Source organism: Podarcis vaucheri, assembly GCF_965113315.1.
Source record: "Podarcis vaucheri genome assembly, chromosome: 3".
NCBI lineage: Eukaryota > Metazoa > Chordata > Lepidosauria > Squamata > Lacertidae > Podarcis > Podarcis vaucheri.
This window is the reverse complement of record NC_138761.1, coordinates 99606758-99625643: the sequence shown is the minus strand read 5'-3', so window position 1 is coordinate 99625643 and position 18886 is coordinate 99606758. Positions and strand designations below refer to the sequence as shown.

General features: G+C 39.7%; 1 protein-coding gene across 16 annotated transcripts in view; it reads right to left on the bottom strand.

Annotated features, from left to right (window-relative positions):
- Nucleotides 1–18886, bottom strand: part of MYT1L (myelin transcription factor 1 like) — a 285138-nt gene that overhangs the window by 47504 nt on the left and 218748 nt on the right. For 12 of the 16 annotated variants that reach the window (XM_082215422.1, XM_082215421.1, XM_082215412.1 and 9 more), the window contains 4 exons: nucleotides 15843–15977; nucleotides 11544–11634; nucleotides 8403–8510; nucleotides 4389–4600 (listed from right to left, as the gene is read on the bottom strand). In XM_082215422.1, the coding sequence (XP_082071548.1) occupies nucleotides 4389–4600; nucleotides 8403–8510; nucleotides 11544–11634; nucleotides 15843–15977 (546 nt within the window). The remainder of the gene's footprint in view (nucleotides 1–4388; nucleotides 4601–8402; nucleotides 8511–11543; nucleotides 11635–15842; nucleotides 15978–18886) is intronic. The other 4 variants (XM_082215414.1, XM_082215415.1, XM_082215419.1 and 1 more) reach the window with 2 other exon arrangements.

Here is an 18886-nt window from a genome sequence, read left to right as displayed (position 1 = left end):
TTTTTTTGATGAACTTTGACACAAGCTATGCCTCGATATTAACAAAAGCTCAAACATTCCTCAGTTAATATGCCAAACCCTTTGCTCAATTTTCATTTTTAATCATCTGGCACCATAAACTGATGTTTAATTTCCAGATACTAAAATAATCACAGATATTTAGACAACATTGTCTATTCAGAGAACAGCTTCACCCATAATTTGTCCCTGTAATACTGAAATAATCAATATGGATCAATATATAATTTGTTGACAATATGAATGCTATGGGGGAAGTGTTGGGGCATGTCTGAAGAGGAGAAAACTCAGGTTCACCTCACACACTACAAAAATACTTTAGACTATATTTCTTTTTCCATCTCCAACATCAACATAATGAAAAATTACAATTCATCAATACGCCACCAACTCTACAGAGATCCATTGGTGTATTGTCTATATAGCCAAATACATCTGCTTGCTACAAGCACACAGGACACAATTTCATGGAGACAGAACAAATGTTTTGTGTACAGTAGTAAAAATGTACAAAGAAAAAAACTGAGGTTGAAAAGGAAGCACAATTAATTTGTTTAAAGAATGTCAGCACAAATCTTATTCTGAAAAACACTTGTTTCTTCTTCCCATTCCTTTTGACTTTCCCCAAGTCATTCCTCATTTCCTTATTATTAAACCTCTAACTTCTCTGCATCCAGTCTCTTATTTGTTTCTATTGCACAACCTATGATCTGCCAAGTTGAACACAGCCCATCATCAACCATAAAGGTCCAGCCGGACCTCAATAAACCCCTTTTGTTGCTTGCTTGAGACTTGAAAACAAATGCATTCTCTGTGTTGACACCTTCCCCAGTTGCAGACTGTCCCTTCCCTGGAAACATGTCTGCCTTATGTCATTTTGGCATCAGACAGAGACCTGTTTATTTGCCCAGACATTTATGGGTTGTTAAGTACAGTTATGGAAAGTTGGCCATTGCTTCAGTTTGTGACTGAACCATGACTGAATTTTAGAGTTCTGTTTTTATTGTCTCATAATTGTTTCAAATTGTTGTAGTTTTCAATTATGTTGTAACCCATCCTAGAGTGATGTGATGAGGAACTGGCTAAGCACATATTTTTAAACAAAATATAAGGAGAAGGGGTGATAAGGATATGACTATCACAATAATATATATTTATAAGTTGTACAGAACTGGTCAAATGTAAGTTCCCTGGGCCAGGATAAGCTTACTTCTGTATTATATACTAGCTTGCTGCTGAAGCATAATAGACTACTTATTAGTAGCACCAGCAGTGCAATCACAACATTGGTTGGATTAAATCCAAGTACTTCTGCCTAACTAGGCTGTGTTTTGATGGAATTATAGCTATTCTCATCCAGTGATCTTCTTTTCTTGCTTAATTCTAAATACAAGTGAATAGATAAGAGAAGAAATACTGTACATGCAACAGAACTTCATCTCCTTCTCCCCTCTCCTGCCCAATCTGCTCTTCCTAACCTTCGAGAGCAGGTTTCGGGTGTATCTGTGCAAGGGGAGGAAAAGTTCCACTGCGTGAGCAGAAGTCATTTGTCATGTTCAATGACTTTGTTGGATACAAATCCTTACATTGAGGATTGACCCTACCATTAGGCAGAGTGAGGTGGCTGGCTCAGGTGGCTGAGTTCGGCTGTCAAGAAAGGGCAGAAAATAATTAATTTATTGTCATTTTTTTTAAAAAAAAATTTTCTAGGGAGAGATGCTTGTGGTATTTTCTGTATCATGTGCCAAAATAATTTGGCCAGTCTTGGTTACTATGCACCTTGGCATTAAGAGTGCCACCATTTGATGCTCTGCCTCAGGCAGCAAAACGTCTTGGATGGCCCCTATTAGCCACTTTATACTTTCAACATTAACATCAATACAACTATTGTAGTAACCATCACAACACCTTTTTATGCCTCACATACAATACAGGCCAACTTCAGTTCATACTTATTAATACAGTAAAATGTTCTCTCACCTTGCACAGTGCAGATAAGCCCCATTTAGATGTTCTCCATCACTGACAATCCAGTTCAACAAATCCTCATGGAATAAGCCTACACCTTAAGCACGTTCTTAGGCTTCTGGCCTCCCCTAAGAATGCTTAAGTTCTTTAGTGAATTGAGGTCCTAAAAGGGTAATTCCTTGGTCCTTACTACACTTTAATTTATACAAACTATGAAGACATAATCCATGCCAATTCTTGTGTGTGAAGGCTTCAATGCATACACACAATAGCTGTAATCCCTTTCAAAACCCCACTAGTTCCTCAAAAACTCTTTCATACCGGTTTTATGAAATTTGTGTATAAATTGACATGAGAAAGTAAAATCATGGCTAGGACGCCATTTATTGCCCTGCTTCTGCAAATGAAATCCATTACTGGGTTTGCGTGAGGCATTACCATAGTGTGTCAGATAACAGACTTTGTAGACTTGTTTTTCACTATATACTCATCCTTTGTTTGTTTTTTTAGAATAAAAAAGAACTCAGAAGATGGGTGTGTATGTGTCTCATACCTGCGTTTCATGTCTTCCCCCAAATAAAGATAAATTAAGTCATTGTCCAATAACAAGAGAGCACTGTACTAATCAGTCCAACAAATGGAACCTGATATCGTTATCTATGTTTGTTACCATACATACAAAAACAACACTACCACAGAATTTTGTTGTGGAGTCTAAATATGCGTATCGGCATCGACACCTGGCATTCTCACACAGTTGACAAGGCCTCAGGATCTTGGCAAGACTCACACATGCTGACACCTGTCTGGTGACCCCTTTTGCTGGGCACCTGGTGTTGTGAGCAGCTGGATAGGGAGCGCTCTGTATTCCAACACAGTGCTGCTCCAGGTATAGCGCGAAGTATAATCTAAATTATGTCAGGATTGGCTGTGGGTGGGAAGGGATGCAGAATTACCATACAAACAGGTCCCAGAAACACTCAAGCCCTCTTCACCATGATGCACCTAGAAAGTTGGGCAGACTGCACACCTCCCACTTTGTCTACACAGAATTTCATTACAGTCCAAACACAGGATTGCTCAAAGCATCATCTGTTATTCTAGATACTGCTGGCATGCTTAAACAGGCAACAGAAGTCTCTTGCTTTTTTTAAAGAATTTACAACCCCCCTTTTCTACAAAACCTTATACCTTGAAGGTTGCCTTGCAACAAAACGATGCGAGCATTCTCCAGTTCATATATCTTTCACTACTTTTCACACCAATCTCACTCTATGTCTGTTCCAAGATGTTAGGTCTATTGTGGATTTGTTTGGACTATGGTTAAGATTGTCACTTGGACATTACTGTACCTCTTCTTCACTGCTAGAAACCAGATTGTTTTACACTGACATGTTGTATATTAAAAAACAGAAGTGAAAACATGGCACACATCTCCCCTCCCTCCTTCTGCCCACAAAGGTCTAGTAATCATGTGAAGTCTCGGTGCTAATCTATATTCCACAATCATTACACACACACCCCCGCCGCCCCCTGCCAAAGTAGAGTCATCAGCAGAATCAGGTGATATATAATAATTACAGGTTTTCCAGCACTACCCTCCTTCAGCCCCAAAAAACCCCCATCAAGAATTTGGTAATATATTAGGGCCATAATTAGCATGACTAACAAAAGGTGTTGGAACTGCAGCTAAGTTCAACACATTTCCATTTCTCAAACCTCAGAGAGCAAGCACATTATCTTTGTGAGTTAGCAAAGCATTACATAAGCCACAATTCTGGCTCTCCTAGACATTAAAATGGATGCTAAACCACATGGCCTGGGGCCACTGCCCATTTGTATTGCAAACTTAATAACAATAATCCACCAAACTCAATCATTAGACATTATTTGGGGAGGGGGGAAACAAAGCAATCCAGAATCCAGGATGATATAAAGTTTTTGACATGCTTTCATGAAAAGTTCCAGGCAACACCATCATCAAATGAATAGAATTCCCTTAATATAGCAGAAGTCTGCTTATCTGCTTTAAAAACAAACAAAACAAAAACACATCCTTATTCTTGTTGCTTTTCTGCAACCTACCTACTGTTGGCCGAAGTCGTTTTTATGTCAACCTTGTGTAATTAAGGACCAAGTGATATTGACCTGTGCCTCAACTTTTTCGGCCTAATGGATCGGGCCGCAGAAGCAGTTGTGAGTCTCAAGGCTGCAATTTCTGACATAGAAAAATGCAGAAACCATACCATTTTTATTACTACCAAGCAGGCAGGTGAGATAAATAGACTTCCGCTCTATTACATGGGCATGAACATATACAATACTCAGATGCAGTCTGCATAACCCACACCATTGCTAGATGCAGATTGGTTTCTGATGATTAAAGAGTGTGCACCTCATACCATCATATCCTTTGGGAGAAATATCCCTTGATTGCACCTTGGGAGCTATGGCTCTCTTGCCATATGCATGGTTGTCATAACTGTTATATTCAAACGTAGTCTTAGAGTATTTCTCTAGTTCCTTGGCCAAGTTGGAGCGGGGCGTTGTGGTGGGGACATTGTTTCTGTAGCCATACTGAGGGATCTCCAGCTGCTTAACAAAACACATGGGCCTAGAAATTAAACAAAAACAAACAAACACGTACAGTGTGTTAGACAGATAGTACACAATTTGAAGCCTTGATAGTAACACTTCTTACAGTTTGTTTACTGCACACAAGCGGCAGCAATGCATTTATTTATGTATTTATTTAAGCGCTTAAGTTGTGTTTTAGCAGGACACCTTCCTTCAACAAAAGCCCAGAGAAAACAAATTATAATTACACCACATGTGGCTAATAGCAAAAGAAATAGGGAAATGGTCCTATTAAACCAACAACTACAACAACAACAACACCAACACACACACAGATATGTTCCCTTGCTATATGAGGCAATAAGGGGAGGAGCATGATTACAGCAGCTCTGCAAGGAGATAGCAAAAGTTACCTGAGCATATTACATGTGCATATAAGTTTTGGAGCAATAGCAATTCCAGGGCCTACCTGCCCCCAGAATAATTTCTATATCTAGGATGATCAAGGTGTGGGCAATGAGTCCACATGTGCTTTGATATCTAGTGCGTCCACCAACCTCCTGAAGTCTGCTCATTGAACTATACTGCCACTGGCCCGACATTTAACATCACTAAAATTTTGAACTGGTTAGTGCTGGCACCATCAGTCTTTTCAGCTCCCCAAGAGGGCATAATGGTTGACATGCCTCCTTTACACATACTTTTTTCTCACCTACCATTAAGAAAAGGAAAATGCCATATTGGCAGGCTTGTGTGGTGAGATCAAACAGACCTTTTTAAAGTTCTGTGATTTGACCATTTTGCTGCTTCTTTGCAATATCTATGGTCTTATTTCAACTGCTGTTGACCTTAGCATCGCTGGGAACTCATTATTGCAACAAATCATGGCGTGTAATACTGTGTATAAAATTAGAAGCTTCCCACAACCCCTCTCCCAGAAGAGACCAACTCACGTCTCTTCAAAGGTGAGGGGTGGTGGGACAAAGTCATCCCTGATAATTGTGGCAATGTCATTTTCAAGTGCTTCCCCATTGCAATCATAAAATGGCAAATATATAGCAATACGAAATTTAAAAACATCATATATGTGTGTGTGTGTGTGTGTGTGTGTGTGTGTGTGTGTGTAAAAAAACCCTTCTAAGCTGAAATAAAATACAGAAGGCAGATTTGCTCCAATGCATGACTGTAAATTTGTTAAAGGAAAGCCTCAAGTGCACTATCACGGATGGGAGCTCAAATACGTGTTAGTTCGTTTAATAAGATGGTCTGATAATATAGCTTGGCTTTGTGCCTCTCAAAGTGAATGTGAGAAATGTCACATAACCATAAACTTTTAGACTTCCAAAGTATTATTTCGTTGGAATTTAGGTAAAAGATATGTATGTATAAATAAGATTTTTATTACTCATCCACTTTGATTTTATTTCACATGCTGGGGTGGAAAATTACTTCTGAGAGAACAGAGCCCAACAGTGTTCTGCAAACACAGAACCGAGATCAGTAAAGCAAAAAGCTGCTTTAAACTATGAAAATAGAATTCATATACTGTGTCGTCAAAACAAGTGCTAATTGTACACTGGATCACATATTCTGTAAATCAGATTTCTTCTCAAAAGGCTTTTAAAAATGTGTCCTACTCCACTTGCAGTGCAAAAGGGAAATTTCCCCAGGAAGCACCACCTCTGTGGGAAATCCTAAGTAATCTGGCTTCAGTTCTGGATGCCAAAGGCACCACCATTTTACTTAGCTTGAAGACAAAAAGGCAGAAGCATGTTGTTGCTGCTAGGACACATCTTTAGGTCAAGGTGTGCGCGGGGGGGGGGGGGACCCCAACCCCCCAAAACTTGGGCGCTTCTTATGGGTTACTCTGTTTGAAATTAAGTTGAAGGTAATAACAGCAGTCGATACGTGCTTAGCCAGCACAAATATCACAGGGCGAGCTTCAGAGTTTTCATCTTAAGAGCTCTTACAGGAGAAAGGCAGCGGAGAAGTCAAATCTGAGGTGACAATGTAACTCAGATCACCTATCAAGATCTGAAAGGCACGACAGTCCCAGCGGCAAAAGCAAAAGTGCCAAAACATCTATTTGAGGAATCTGTCAAAAGCTCAGGTGCTGCTTCTTATAAGAGGCTTCCTTTGCATGGCATTTGACTTTGCACTAGAGAAATTCTGGTTCGAAAGCAATGGCAAGGCTACACCAGCTTTGTTCTGTTCCTCTTGGCAGCTGCCACGGAAGAGTCTTATCTGTGGTACTGTTGTTTTGATCAACAAAGGAGTTTTCTCCTTTGGCAAGGGGAAAGCACACTGATACATATGTGATGTCTGTGCCTAATTTAACTATCACCCCCCCCCCCATTTTTAGACTGTAGAAGAAGCCAGGAAAAAATAATACCAGGGAAACTCTGCAGTGTTTGGCTTTCAAATAGTGGCATTCACTATTAGCAAGTTTTGCCGTGCTTTGCATTTTCAGTCTTCCAGATTATGGAGTGATTTGCAACAAAACCTGCAGTTCCAGGGCAGTACTAAGTGCATTTTCAAATACCATTTGAATGAAGATTAGAAACATCATTAGCAGTAAAAAACCACCACAAGATTTCTAGGCTAAAACACGATTCCTGCTTTCTTTTGTGTATGGGCGATATTATTAAAATGTCTTTGCCACTGGATTTGCATTGCCATTGGCTTAATGAGATATCTGAAGGCACTCTAAATGTAGCTTCAGACATCACGTTTGTGGGTTTGCTTTTGACATCACTGTAAGTCATAAATGCACGTGGAAATGAATCCAAAATAGCCCAGCATGTTTTGACCAAACCCTCAGCTTTGAGCTTGAGTTTTGGCTGGATTTTTTTTCAGATGATCCAGTATCATGAGGCCACTAAAAATGGTCATTAGACATGTCACTGTGAGAGAGGAAAGCAGAATCTAAATCTGTACCTTCAAGTGACATGTCACTGTGAGAGAGGAAAGCAGAATCTAAATCTGTACCTTCAAGTGAAGCCATTCTGTTAATGTTTACAATTAACTAGTTTCCTCACAGAAAACATAGGAAAACTCTCTCTTTTTCCTAGGGAATGCTGTGTACATTACATATATACATTTAATTAGAAAATATTACAGCAGTTGGGTGACCTACACAGCACAGGACATAGCCTTAGGATCCTGACTCTCAAGATTCCCAAGAAAGGTAACTGCTTCAAGGAAATGCTTATAGGTTCTGCACAGGACAATCTAGAAACTGTATTCCTGAGGAATGAGATGAATCATGAATTATTGGCAGCAATAAAACTGTAAGCCATATGATGGTGTAACTTTATCATTCTTTTTAGAGAGAATAAGAAGCCAACTAAACCTCAGTGGGTGCTTTTCATTGTTAAATCTAAGAATGAAAATACTTTTGAATTAGGAATCCATACTGGCAAACTAAAAATTTGAAAAATAGGGCTTCTGGTTTTCATTTAAACTGATATTTACTAGTAAACGCCTGCTGGAAAAAACAAGACTTACCGGTAAATATTAGTTTATTTCCCAAAGATATCAACTTTTTTTCACACTGTTCTTAGTTTCAGAACTCCAGCAGGCAGCTTTACACCAAACAATGCCTAAGACAAAAATGAGCTTTTCAGCTTTATTGATATTTGCCAAAAAAACATTAACCCACCCACCCCCAGGGTATATTGGTAGGCAGATAAATGCTGAGAACAGGATCCAGAAGCCCTAATTCTAAACACTTCTTCAAGGGTCGTATACTTTTTCTTTCTTTTTTTTTAGTGCTCAGGCTAACTTATTATGCAGTTAATCTGGTATACGCTATTAAGTGTTAGAGCAACTCTTAATACCTCAAGACACGATCTGATGCCTGGTTTGATTTGGATGCATCACAGCTCTGATGCTTCTCTTGAGCTTTAGCCAGTTTCTCTGCTGCAGCAATAGGACATCCCGAGAGGCTGCAATTACAGAAAGAAAATGTAATTGTCGTGTCCTGAATAGCTTCATAGAGCCCTTCTTAGTAAATATAAGGAGGAAGCTTGCCAGGAACAAAATAATCTACTTTTTGATGCCCTGCGTTACTCCTCTTCGATGCACAACTCTAGCCTTTAAAGACACAGGGCTGACATCATTAGAAAATAAAATAACTTCCTATCCCACTGTACATATGAAAAGTTCTGTGAAACGTGTGACCCACCAAGCCAAACATACTTTCCAAGCTACATATTGCGGCATGCCAGCCAGGTACTTGAATATTACCGTTTTAGCCGTTCTACAATTTCTGCAAAAAAATAAAAGTTGAACGAGCTGCTGACTAACCACCATAAATAGCTGGTGAGCTGCAATCAGCTTGATAGGTCACAAGTTATGCTTTAGTTTCGTGTTCTGGTAAATGTGCAGGAGAACACTACTGCCAGGCAAACAGAATGAAAATCTGAAAATTCCGCTTTGCAATACTGTCGGGCAGGATTGCCAACAAGTATTATCCACTTTGGAAAACTTTGTTATTTATATCACTACACTGGTATTTCAGTGGCAATGACGTGTAGGCCAAATTACGCAGGTTAACACATTACACAATCATTGTTTTGCTTTTAAATGAAGGCTGCAACCCTGAAGCTGCTTATTTGAACATAAGCTTTGCTGAATTCAGGACTTACAACTGGTAAAGATGGTTAGGGCTGCCCTGCAAAATGAAGCTGTGCCAATCGTAAATCAAAATAGAATTTAGCCTATAAGTGAAGATATTGCTTGCTGCTGAAATGGATGGAAAGCTGCCTTGGAAAGAACCCAGAATCATGAGGATACAGGAGCTATGGAGCTGAGCATATAATGACAGTTCTGCTTCTGCTAGAAAACAGTTTATGAGAAAAATCAACAACACACTGGAAGTAGCATATATATGAACATTATGACGAGGTAAAGGAAAAGTTGTTTATCTGGTCATAGTTTGCAATATGCTTATCTGATTTCAAAATTTCTACAGAGGAAATCAATACACTCTATGGCAGAATTCTGAACAGATCTTCACTCTGAATCTTCCTGAGATCTAGAAAGTCATTCCCCTATCTATAGGGGAAAAATAAATCACAAAGCCATAGAAATGTTTAAGAGAAGACACGATACAGTAGACAATGTTTCCTAAAGTCTTCCATGGATTACATGGCATGCACTGAGGTGACATGACCACTGGAGTTCATTCATTCAGACATCCTCCATGCCTCTCAGCAAGAGATTACAGAAACACCCATTCTCAAAGTAGATATCTTTTAGGCAGCATGGCAGAGGAGGCCAGGAATGGAGAATCAAATAATGCAGACAGAAAGAGGAGTGCCAAACAGCACTCCTTGATGTCTCAAAAGCCATGGATCTGAGACATGGTGTTTTAATAATCCTACAGCTTTCCCCAGTGCTATTGTCAAAGCCATGGACATTAAGCAGGGTCAATATTTTTTACAGTTTCATTTAAGGTGGTGGACTCTCCTTCATTGGAAGTTTTTAAGCGGAGTTTGGATGGCCATCTGTCATGGGTGCTTTAGTTGTGATTCCTGATATGTTTGTTTTTAACTTCTTGGGCTCAATTACAGTGGGTTGGATCCAGAGTAAGCTAGTTGAATTTCGTTTATATTGAAATCAATGTGAAAAGTCAGCAATAACTAAAATGAAATTTGGTTGCCCTTCACATTAGCTATATTTAAGGGCAGGTTTGTCTAGGCCTCCAGGTTTTTGGTTGATGTTGACTCTGGAGCCAGTTATATTATTTATTGCTGCTGAGTTGGGTTTAAAATGTTTTATTTTCATTTTTTCTAAAAAAAATTAGCTGCTGTTGTATATTCTATGTTGTGAGCTACCCTGCTGGAGGAAGAGTTTGGTATAAAAGCAATCATACATAAATGAAGTCCCATTGATTTCAATAGAAATGAAGGTCAAATCACGAACACCACAATCCATGTCTACTCAGAAGTTAGTCTTACTGAATTCAGTGGTGCTTATCCCCACTTATGTGGGATTCTCAGTCTGGATCCAATCCTTTTATCTTCTGTCGCTTTGAATGGGACTATCTCCAAAAGCAAATTAAAAAGAAAACAACTTCCTGTGGATTTTAAGATAATTTGAAAATAATCCTGCTGTTTTAGTCCTTTATACAAGAAGACTTTACTACCTGTGTATAGAAATTTAATTAATTCTAATAATAATAATAATTTCCAGTTCTACACAATTTGTTATTTACAATGCACTGGAATCCACAGCACTTCATTAACAAACAAACAAACAAAAAGTTAGTAGGCTAACATGGTATAAAGAAACTATCCTGGTTCTGATTAGATACACCTTGTTTTAGTATCATCGGTGATATTCTCCAGAAGTGCCATTTTAGATTTCAATCAGGTGGCAAAGAGATTTCAGTAGAGCTGAGGGGCTTTTGTGTGTGTCAGGATTCATATCATGGTTAAGAGGTTGCTCTCTGAAATATTAAAGTGCATACTGTGAAGAAGCAGAACATTTAAAGAAATTTGTTGCAGCTACTTTTTTTTTTGTACCTCAAAACAACCAGATATGCAGGTGACTCATATTCAAATACAGGTGAGAAATGATTACAAGCAGCCTGAAGCATTGTGGGAAGGAAGGGTAGCTAGTGACCTCTCCCCCAATGATAGAAAATACCTATTGCAGCCTGCTGAAGGAATTTAAACTTGTATATTCAATTCTCGCTTAGGAAATGCAAATGCTGGCCAACAGTGACCAGCCTTGAAATATAGCTTATTATTTGAATTAACTGTGCGCCAGAGTTAATCCTCTCATATGATAAGCCGTAAAGGACAATTAGACTGAGCACATCAGTCCATCTGCTCAGTTAAGGCCCAGAGCATCTTCACACACACACACACACATGCACACAAACACACACACTTGTCAGGAGACGTTCAGAGGTGTTGTTGCTGTGAAATGGTATCCACCTACATTATAGCTCAGTGAGCACATCATCTTACCTTCTGTGAGAATTCCTGTTGCTATTTACGTGGCCTCGGCCTGTGCAGCCTGGTGTAGGACACTTAAGAACGTTTTCATGCATGGCAAGAACTTGACAAGGAGAAGGAAAGGAAACAGCAGAGTGTGGAAACAACAACAAGAAGAAAAAGATTTCAAGTCCCAGTCTGTAGGAAGCCATTTTAGTACAAAGCAAGATTAATTAATGATCAGCATTCCTGAAAATAGACACGTGACAGGTATAGCCAATAAAAGCCTGGTGAAGGAAAGAGGTGTTGTGGTACTCATTAACATAGGGATGATGTTAATACATTAAGAGTTATGGAGGGCAGGTTATCTAACAATTAATGTGTCTCTGGTGTGACAGTGAAGCAGGAGGCTGCATACATAAGCACTGAGCAAAAGCACTGAACAGCACAGTGGTGAGTTGGAGGTTGGAGCAGTTTTAAGGTGCAGATATGCAATAATAAACTGATTAGGTACAAAAAACAGGCATCCAGAATCTGGAGTCCATAATTGCATAAAATGTGTGCGAATTCTGAGGTGCTGAAAGCAGTACCAGAAAGATCTTTGAAGCCCAGCTATGGAATTGGTTCCGAGCCCCGCAACTGCCTTGATTACGTAGGACTAACGCTTGTTAAAAGTTCAATGGCAGTTACACTCATGTTGTGATCAGAATAATTGCTAAAAAATAATAATCTATAGCTGTCAATAAATCATAAAGGGTCCAAAAAAGGAAGAAGGAGGAAAAAAAGGGGGGAGAAACCAATATAAGCAAAGAATGTGAGCACATTTTAAAGTCAAGGGGGTGGTGGAGTGATAAATTAGGAATAAAAGGAACCAACAAGGTTTGGTTTAAACAAAAAAAGGGTTGTCATTTTCCACCACCAAGCAAGCATTGGGGAGGGGCTGCAATTCAGCGATAGGGGAGCACATACTTTGTAAATTGCATCTCCACTATTTTCCAATGTGGGATTTGAAATAACAGGGATCCCATCCTACAGATCTCAAAGTCTCTGGATTCAATACAATAGGACAGTACTTATAATTTACTTGAACTGAGAACCATTATGTGCCAAACATTCACTTTTTTTTAACATTTAAAAATAAATTGAGCTGCATCCAATTGGTGTGCATGTGTACAACATGAAAAATGCTCAGATCTGTGTCACTGTTGCTGGACGACTAGTGCAAAATTATGCTACATTTCAAAGGAACCAATCTTTAAAAAAAATCATGTGTAATGCTTACACAAAAGCCTAGAGGACATAAGAAATAAAGCCTGTGCATAATTGATTTAAAGAATAGTCACAACCACCATCATTCATCACCATCACCACACTACTAGCAGTGTACTAAAGATGTGAAAGCTTCACTTTGGATTTCCTGCTATTCAAAGCTGTTCTTGAAACATGCTTTACAAGCCCAGCACTGCAGGAGCAGAGTAAGGAGGAGGGGGAAAAAAGAGATAGATAGAAAGAGAGAGATGATCTCACCTTTTTCACTTTTGTCACTACTGAACATGCAAACCGTTTAAAGCTATATTCTTCTTTGATTGGTAACATTTTCTAAATGTTTTATGTTTACCATTTACGTTGGTGGGGTGGGGAGGAGATGAACCGCTTTGAGGAACTGAGTAAACATTTGTGTTTGAGAAAATTATAGGCCTTGCTAAACTGGAAATTGAATTCCTTTGATCAGCTCGATTCACACACCAGCTGAGAAGCAGTGTTGCTTCCTTAAGAGGGATTTCCCTTTCTGCAAGGTTTAAGGGAGACTATGAAATGGACAATACTCTGCCACTGATGCCCTCATACCACTTTTAACTCCAGACTGAGTTAAGTGCTTTCAAGACTCAAAAGTTTCCTGCAGCTTCTCTTTCCAAATCTTCATTGTCATGAATGAAAAATACTTTTTTCACTTAATATATGTGATGATACTACATCACATGGTAATTACTTCTCAATGTAATGGCAACATGCAGAAGCACTCTCATAGCGATATTGTTTTCAGTGGCAAATATATTAAGAGCTGCTTTGTGGAAAATGACTGTCCTCACCCTAACCCAATGGGGTGATCCTTAAGGAGAATTGAGACAGTTTCACACTGTGTGGAATTTGACTAAGTTCTAAACAGAGGAGACCCACTGAAATTAATGAACATGACTAAGGTCCCTTAATTCTAGTGGGAATTCTTGATCTCGCTACTATATTAAATATGTTGTTCTGGTGTTTTATATTTATTATTGTTGTTTTTCATTGCAAGCCACTTCCACTATTGTTTTAATGGAAAAGTGGGGTGTAGCTATCAAATACAGTGGTACCTTGGCTCTTGAACTTAATTCATTCCAGGAGTTTGTTCGACTCCCGAAACCGTTTGAAAACCAAGGTGCGACTTCCAATTGGCTGCAGGAGCTTCATGCACTCAATCAGAAGCCATGGAAGCCACATTGCACGTCCGGCTTCTGAAAAATGTTTGCAAACCGGAACACTCACTTCCAGGTTTGCGGCGTTCAGGAGCCAATTTGTTCGACAACTAAGCCGTTCGGGAACCAATGAATCAAATCTACATGTAGCCCAGCTTTTAGAAAGCCACCATCTTGCAAAGACTGGATAGCAAAGTTGGTAAGAGTGGAGTGCTGGTGCTGACAAGTGTGGTGCTGATAAAGCGTGTTCTCCTTCATGGAGAGCACATGTTGCGGTGGGGTCTTACAAGACATTCCACTGTTGCTGGGTGGGTAAAGGTAGTTGGCCACCATTGTGATTGGGTTCCTCTTGTCATTGGGGAGAATTTGACGTTGCCATTTTTTGATTGACAGCCAAGAAGTTTTATATTCCCTGCGCGCAGCGTTGAGCTTCCTCTTTTCGCTACGTGCATCGGATTACCCGCCCACTCTCCCTATATTTAGGGTTGTTCGATTTGACCTTGCTATGCCTGTCATGGGGTTGTTTGCTTTTGGGGCAGGGGCCTGGTAGGAATTTTGTCCATTTGGCTGATTGGCTGGTGCCATTTGGTTTTTGCCTACTGCATAGCAAATCGTCACAACTTGTAAGGTTACAGTTAGGCATTGGTTTTATGAATTGGTTGGTGGAGGGGCATGGATTGGCTGTGCCTGCCCCTCCAATGCTACTGCTGCTGCAAGGGTATTCTGTTAAAGGAATCCAGGGGCTCGCCATGCTTTTGTCCAAACCCCTGTCAAGGGGCTAGGGCCCCTGGGAGCATTTGGGGAGAGGTGAGGGCATGGTACCCAGCTCCATCGCTCTCCCCAAAGTGTTTTCCCTTTCTGCAAATGTCAGTCTGTCCCCGGGTGGGGTCAGATAGTCGCAACCAATGCCTAAGCAACCACTCACATTTTTTGTCTTTTAATAAAGTTGTGGCCAAAATTATGCCAAAAACCTTAAACAAAAATTCCGTGTGAATTGTGTCTTATTGGGGTGGCCTGGGGACCTCGACATGCAACACCCGGTTGCAGGTTTGATCTCTGGGACAGCTGCTTATTCCTGCATTGCATGAGGTTTGCCTGCGTGATCCTCAGGGTCCCTTTCCAACTCCTTAATTCTATGATTCTATGATTGGAAGCCTTGTTTTTGTAATGTTTGAAGCCTCCCACAAAATCTGAGAATCAGTTTAGTATATTCTTCTTAGCAGGTGGGTGGATGAGTTCTGATAATATCAGACAATTATGGCACCTGTTTTTGTTTTTTTACATACTCCTTCTCCCTTCATACCTCTTATACAATTGCAGCATTTTTGCACTAACATCCATGCAGAGCTGTATTATTGCAAGTCAACCACAATTCTAAAGGTCAAATATTTGAATTAATTGCTTGAATAATTATGTATATATATAAAAATTTAAAAATGAATCCAATTGCCTATTTTCAAAGTGGAAGGAACACCGGCTCCTTTATTTGAACACGAGAGACTCTATTCAAGAGATGGCTATAATTACTCAGAATTAAAAGCAGTAGTGTTTTGTTTTTTTCTGGCGGGGAGGGGAGGGAATACCTGCGGCATAGAGAAAAACAACAGTTTGCAAATATCCTAATACTATCAGAATAAAAAGAATACAGCTTTAAAACATCTTTCTTCAAGCATAAAGGTTAGTATAGATGTGAACATGATGAAAGAAAGGAAAAAAATGCAAATATAACAGAAAAACAGTTTGCTAAATTGAGACATATCATACTGAAAAAATGGGACAGAGAAAAAAAGAGAAGGGAAAAAAAGTTTCTTAATGCATGCTAGAAAAATTTGTGTGGAGTTTTATCCCCAGTTTCCATGAAACAATGTGGACTTACTTTCTGGAGGGACCCTATCTTTGTGTGGGCATCCTGACAAACTGCGGTGATGGGGGTAAAGCCCCGTTACATGGCCAGTTCCATCACACCCAGGGGTAGGACATTTGCTTTCTTTCTTTTCTGTTCTTGAGGGATCTATAATTTACAACAAATGTGTCAAGTGAATGATGTTTTTCCTTTTCAGATTTCCAAATGGACGAAGGTTCACTTAATGAATTCAGTTACTCTTTGGAAAATGTTCTCAAAGAACACTGGAAGAAAACACATCTACGACTGAAAACATTTTTATCTCCTGCTTCCTTCTTCTGTACCGTAGGCTCCTCCATTCATGGAGGCTAAATGGTGGTGACTTTCTTCCAGCAAAGCCACCACCACTGTCAACATAACTTCTGTCAAGCATTAGCTATAAGTTGGCTCTGTTTTGAATTTGTTTTAAAAACTATTTTCATCATTATATATTGAAGTCTAGAGATCTACTGTGGGAGAAATTCAGAGTACTGATGATAGTGGACCCAGCTCCTTGCCAAAATTCTTCAAAGATGCAATGCAAATTAATTATTTTTCAATGGCATGCTAAAACAGACAACACTGTTTCTCAAAAGTTTGCTACAGAATATAAGAACTTACAGAAAAGGGTGTTTCTTTCCACTGAACATTAACTACAAGTTTTGTTTTTTAAAAAAGTTAAGACTTGCTTTTAAATTGTCCTGTGAAAGTCACCACATATTTAGAACACTTAGATACTCATAACATTCATAATGAAGAGCTGCATCACATTTTGCTGTTTTCATAATAACCTATGAAAATTATTTTTCTTATTACGCTTATGTGTGTGTTTGCAGAGAATGTTCTGGAATTACTGCTGAAATTGGAATTAAAACTGGAACCCCCAATAGCATTCTTTTACTGAATGCATGGGGGGGGGGTTGTACTAAAATACCCCTGCTCTTTCCATTTACACAATCCATTATCCTAGGCTAATTATCTCCCAAGCTAATTTCAACTTCTGATTTGTATCCATATTCTAGGGCAGGGGCAAGTAGCTCTTTAGATGTCGTTGGACTTTAACCCTGATCAGTGTCAGTCAGCACAGCCCATGGTCAGGGATGTTGGGAGTTGGTACCCAACTCTTTCTTGAGGGCACCATGTTGGCTATCCCTGTTCTAAGGAATCTGGCAGAGTATCGATACTAACTAGAGTGAGAGGAGAGGGAGGCAGATAAGAAGAGTAATGTACGTGTCATGATTCCTCGAAATAGCCATTCTTATCCTCAACCTCCTTGCCCCACTGGTTTTCTTCTTTCAGATCCCCTTCTCTCCACCTCCTGCTATAGGTTAGCTTCAGTAGCAATGCTAAAGTTCTTGCTGCAGTGCTGCAACAGCCCTGTGCTGTTGAGTGCCATGAAAAGCAATTTGGTTTTCATTTGTCTCAGCCTATAGAGGCAGGTACTGGGAATGATGGGTGGAAGATACAACCAAAAGGAAAAGGGAGACGGACTGGACATAGACTGGACATAAGACACAGGAAGCTGTCTTATACGAAGCCAGGCCATTAGTCCATCTAGTCTGTCTACACTGGCTGGCAGCATCTCTCCAGGACTTCAGATCAAAGACATTTCCAGTCCTACCTGGAGAGACCAGGGATTGAACCTGTGTGTAAAAAAAGATGCTGTACCACTGAACTACCTCTCTTTCATTTCTGATGCTGGACCCCACCCAAAAAGGCAGTCCTGTTCACTCTTTTTCTGTCTTTCCCCTCTGACAACCATTAAAGGGAGAAATAGTGACCGTGTGTGAAGGAGGAGAACCGTCTCCACCACTTCAAATCATAGAAGAAAATTGCCTGGGACCTTCCTTGGTTATGCCTGTGTGAATCAGAGGCTAAAGTCAGCTGTAAGAGAATTGGCAATGCCTAAAAAGATAGGGGGATGATCCTAAAATAAATGATTGTGTAAATATCAGGGCTATCATCTCAGCACCGTTTTCCAATTTGTGTGGCAGTAAAGCCGTGTGTACAGAAACAGGCAGCTAGAGCTAATCCTATCTCCCTAACAAATACAACAATTCCCCCCCCTTTTTTTGGAACTCACATATTAAAAAAACCAACATGTCTTACACCTAAAATGTTAGGTGCAAAGCCACTTTCAGAGTTCAGCAGTACACAGTAAAGTTTACATGATTCCGGATAGTTGGGCGAAAGGACCCCTGTGAATTCTGATCAGAAGCTCCAGATCAGAATATCATCCTTTTATACTGCTGCAATGTTTTAAATACAGTACTAGGAATAATTCATATCTGGTATCAAACAAATGCAGTCAATATTGCTCATAAGATTCTGTCAACCAAACTCAACCATTTTAGAATTCATACTTTTAAAGCAATGTTTTCATTTTTTTTAAAAAAACCCAAACATTTATCTATCAGTGCCGTGTGTTTGAACCTGGCATTATAACTCCCTTTGCTCCAGGAAGGACATTAATTCCCTTCAGAATGTGGTTATTCAACTGTATAAAACCTCATAGGTCTCAATTCAAATCAAACATTATTTTTTGACAGCTCAAAGTTTGGAGAAATTAAGGTGCTTGCCTTTTAGTATTTAAAGCACAGGTTAAAGCAAGAGATTGTATTCCAGGACTGGGGTTTCTAATTAGTGATGGTTACTGATATATTATACACTGATTCGCAACTCAAGCCAATGCACAGGAAACTCTGGGTTATTTGGCCTCTGCTATAGATTTGAGCATTGATTTTTCTGCCAGCTCACAGAATAAAAGTGAGAAGCATATGCAGGAATTTAGCGTGCCACTCCAGGAAGGCTTTATACTGGCGTGCAAACAGTCTGCTTTTGCTCACGGCAGCAGTTTCCCATGACTGGCCTGCCATGATGGGAGCCAGTGCACATGCAACTTAAAGTGGCCAGTTTCATGTGCTTCCACACCTTGTGGTAGATGTGGTATTGCAGAGGGTTGGACTAGCTGACCTTGGAGGGAGCGTCGCTTCCAATTCAAGGATTCTATAATGCAGCGTGCCTGTCATCTATGGAGT